The sequence below is a fragment of the Amblyomma maculatum genome, chromosome 3, assembly GCF_055883805.1.
Source record: "Amblyomma maculatum isolate TAMU_Amacu chromosome 3, ASM5588380v1, whole genome shotgun sequence".
Lineage (NCBI taxonomy): Eukaryota > Metazoa > Arthropoda > Arachnida > Ixodida > Ixodidae > Amblyomma > Amblyomma maculatum.
In genome coordinates, this window is record NC_139346.1 from 148,794,900 (window position 1) to 148,799,290 (window position 4,391).

At 46.9% G+C, this 4,391-nt stretch overlaps 1 protein-coding gene across 1 annotated transcript; it reads left to right on the forward strand.

Moving 5' to 3' along the window:
- The first annotated feature begins 268 nt into the window (after positions 1–268).
- On the forward strand, positions 269–2,633 carry LOC146196384 (uncharacterized). The gene is made up of 3 exons (XM_084598170.1): positions 269–288; positions 1,346–2,201; positions 2,498–2,633. Coding segments are annotated over exons 1-3 (861 nt in total). The 5' UTR covers positions 269–285; the 3' UTR covers positions 2,500–2,633.
- Positions 2,634–4,391: the final 1,758 nt, after the last annotated feature.

Genomic DNA, 4,391 nt, shown 5'->3' on the forward strand with positions numbered 1-4,391 from the left:
TTCCTGCGTCGCCACAAGAGGGGCAGCTTGCTCTCCAAGGACAGGGTGCGGCACGCTATTGCATTCCGAAGCGTGCGCGGTCTCTCAATATGCAGCCGCTGTAACGGTGTACGAGACGTGTGGAATAAAAATGCCACAAATATTCCGACCGTTTCTTTTTGTTATTTTAGGTGAAGTTTCCTCATGCTCTAAATTAGCGCAATGCGCGAACGGAACCTTTTTGTATAAAAGGCTCTGCGAACTGAGCTCAGACAGCAGTCAGCTCAGCAGCAGCTCAGAGACAACATGGTAAGCAACTGACGTTCTGTACTGCTTGGGAAAAAAAGGGATACGGATGCTAATATTCATAAGTCATAGAATCAATTGTATTTATTGAATGGACGTCTCGTTTTTATCACACGTGATATTTCCGCTATTTATTGCAGAAGCGCACAAAATTTCGCCACAGCTATTCTTTAAGGCCTTGCTTGCAGCAAGTAGCTGAAGATATACTTTACTCTTATGTTCAAAAATGCCAGTGTCATAATTTCATCAATGAACCGACTCTTCTCATTTCCAAATGAGCAGAGCTACGTGCCGTAGCTACTCTTGATAATTCTCTTAAAAATAAAACTAAACCGTTCTTGAAACTAAACTACTGCAGACTTATCCGACTCATTGAAGCACCTCTGAAGGAAAAAAACTTCCGAGAGCACTGCAGCATCTGCAGTAGAGAAATGCGAGAGCCTCGGCTTTGCTGCGGCACACGTTTTAACACGCGCCCCTTGTAATCTCGCCACACATCTCGCGAACAAACCTCGCCGACGGGAGTATTTCACCATGAACCTAGAAAGGCTTTCGCCGTAATAACTGGTAGCCCGATGGTAGCCCAAATACACCTCAGGTGTATTTGGGCTACCATCGGGTCCACACGCCGGCGACCGGATTTTCACGCAATGGTGCTAGTAACACTTCCGATTTACAATACACGAGTAATAAGCTCCGGATTAAAAGAGTATGACGCGACAGCTTTAACGGCTTCAGTCCGCGTCTATCGTTGCAGATACCTTTTTGAGTACAGAAATTTCGCATTTCGCCACTCCCCTAATCAATCAATCAGATTGTCCTCCTATTATATAAACCATACTCATAAATACACAGTAATACGTTAAGATATTCGGATAAATACAACCGGCACTAGGTCAAGACCAGAGTCACCCAAGCTGTAGATAGTGCATGCAAGGCGTCTATACCGGTTTTATAGGCAACATGACTAAAACTTCATTACTACATACAGCCTTAAAGTAAAGCCTTACAATGATGGAAGCTGAGCAGAAAAAGTACGATTAAATCATATCTTTTCCAGATCCGTGCTTGCGTCCTCCTCGCTCTTGCCACCAGCGCTCTCGCTGGCTACACCGGCCTTGGTTATGGAGGCCTCGGCTACGGCCTCGGCTATGGCGGCCTCGGCTACGGCGGCCTCGGATACAGCGGCCTCGGATACGGTGGCCTCGGATACGGCCTTGGCTATGGTGGTTTCGGCTATGGTCTCGGCTACTCTCGCTTCGCTCCATCTGTGGCCACCGTTGCCCACGCCCCAGCCGTTGCCACTGTCGCCCACGCTGCCCCTGTTGTCTCCACCGTCGCCCACGCTGCTCCAGCTGTCGCCAGCTACGCCGTTGCCCCAGCTGTGACTCGCGTTGCCGCCTACCACGCTGCCCCAGCTGTGGCCACTTACGCTGCTGCCCCAGCCGTGACCAAGGTCGCCACCACCTACGCCGCTGCTCCAGCCGTGACTACTGTCGCCCACGCTGCCCCTGCTGTCGCCAGCTACGCTGTCGCCCCAGCTGTGACTCGCGTTGCCGCCTACCACGCTGCCCCAGCTGTCGCCACCTATGCTGCCGCCCCAGCTATCGCCACCGTATCTCACGCCGCTCCAGTGGCCTCCTACGCCGCTGCCCCAGCTTTCGCTGCCGTCCATGCCGCCCCAGCTGTTGCCACCACCACCGTCCATCACGCCCCAGCTGTGGCCACCGTTGCCCACGCTGCCCCAGCTATCGCTTCTTACCACGCCGCCCCAGTCTACGGCTACGGTGTTGGCACCCTCGGCTACGGCGTCGGTCACTACGGTTACGGCCATGGTCTCCTCGGCTACGGCCTGAACTACGGCTATGGCCTCGGCTCTCCATTCCAGTACGGCGCTCTTCTCCGCAAGAGGAAGTGTGAGTATATGCTTTTCAATTACTGCAATAGAATTGGCAGTCTTCAAGGTTTTAGAGGTGCTCATCTTTTGTAGACGTTTTATTTAATGTTAGAAGTCTGAAACTGCAAGCCGAGCTGCTGCGCTTTCCAAGTTTTGAGCGCCTCGTCAACCTGCAAACCCGGCTTAACTGACTTCCTTAACGTATGTCCACTGAGACAGATTGAGATTGTAATGAGGGTTTGAAGCTTGAAAAGATTGAGGAATTGTCAATATCTGTTGTCTAATCGTGGATGTTTTATCTGCCCTTTTTTTCAGAGATGTTCTGGTTGCGAGAAAACTGAATCATAAGGAAGCAATTCATGCCTACATAGTCCACCCTTGCATGGGCATCGTGCCCAGCGAAGGTGGAGAAATAAAATTATATATTAAAACAGTACAGTTCTGAAAACGGTTTTCTGTCTTTTTTTCTTATATATACCTTTACACAAATCATGTTTATTTATTTTCTTCATCCTTGTGGTTTCGTGCTGCCCTTAAGGGGTTCATCACTTGAAACCTCCTTAACTATACAAATAGTACCACGGTTATTATTTGCATCCGTTGAACAGAAATTTCCCGCCATCGGCTTAGTCAACCATGTTCTTTGCGACAAGTTTTCGCAGTGTCAAATCTCTTTGTATAAAGACTTCCCGATTATACCGCACAGTAAAGGCTTTCAACGAGAAAACAATTCAAATCACAGCGCAAGTTTCAAGAACCATGCAAAACTGAAAATCTTTACTTTGGAAGGATCAGAAACCCTGCTGTCAATAAATCTTCATGATTTTGTATTCTCTTGCAGGTAAGGAAGCATACATACAAAGCGTTTTCATTCCCTGCAGTTTCCGCGCTAACAAAGAGAAACAATAAAGGAAAATATGCACACACGTACTCGATATCTCAGAAGTTTCCTAGCTTTCTGTTATCTGTCCAACAACATAGGTAAAGCGCCCATTCATCTCCTTAACTAGCTATGAAAGGCGTGTATTATTAGGGTGACGAATTGGGAATATGAAAACAGAAACACGAAACAGAGAAATATTCACCTTTATGACGCTCCTTGAAGTTGAAGAATGAAATGAACGCCTGTGCAGAATGTTTCTAGCGGAAATGTTTTCAATTGTTTTTTTATCTCATTCATTTAATGGATTAACCTTCATGAGGAAGACGGCGCGCGGCATATTTTTTATTGATACATAATTCAAGCCTCTCTTCCGTATCGTCACACGTACGACATACGTCAAACTGGCTCTCGTAGAGACAGTATGCTATCGCGTTTTAGGGTAGGTTACAGCAAAACCTGTGCAATGAGCAGTTATTTTTGTCGGTCAAGGAAGCGTATTTCTTGCGGGGAGAGATAGTAAAAATAAATTGCCACTCGCAATATGTTCAATTAAAATGGTTTCTTCACATTATCCAAACCTGTCAGTAGATTCTTCTGGCCGACAAAATTATTAAAAACAGTATATTATTTCTCGGCTGACTAAGGATAATGTTCTTGGAGGGTGATGCACCAATTTTGGTATTCTGATTGCCCAAAAGACAGTGAGGAAGAAGCTTTGCTTGAAGCAATCATAAAGGAAGAGAGCATTTGACTATTTCATGCATTCCTCAGCGTAGGACTAGAGCAGCAAGGAAAACCTATGCATTATTAACAGGGACGTCCCCACTGAAGAAAAATTATTTTTCATCTCGGGATAGAAAAATATTAACCACCTGTCCACAGCTGTCCCTCTACCTATAGTTAGCTGGAAGGCCTACTGCTTGCGCGACCTGTAAATACTCCCTGCTCTCGAAGCTTCCCCGATTGATGAATGCCCCTAACCGCATAAGGAAACAACGCCTACGTGTTATTCGAGAGGGCGGAGCTAGGCAAAAAGCAGTAAATACCAAGGGTTCACCCAGCTCAATAGCCCCTAGAACGTTATTAATATATTAAAGCCGAGTAAGTCGTGTAGGGTCTAACCTACGCAGCCGAAGATACGTGATATCCGGAGCAACCAACCTCTCGGGAGCTAAGCTCCTCCAAAAAGGGTGAAGTACGGTCAGGCCAGTTTTTTGTACTTTTAATGCAAAAGCATTGGAAGCCTCGTCAGGAGAAATACCCTGTCCTCCTTAACCGAGGTTTTGCACAACGTGATCTGCACAGGCTCCTCACGTTACAACTTAG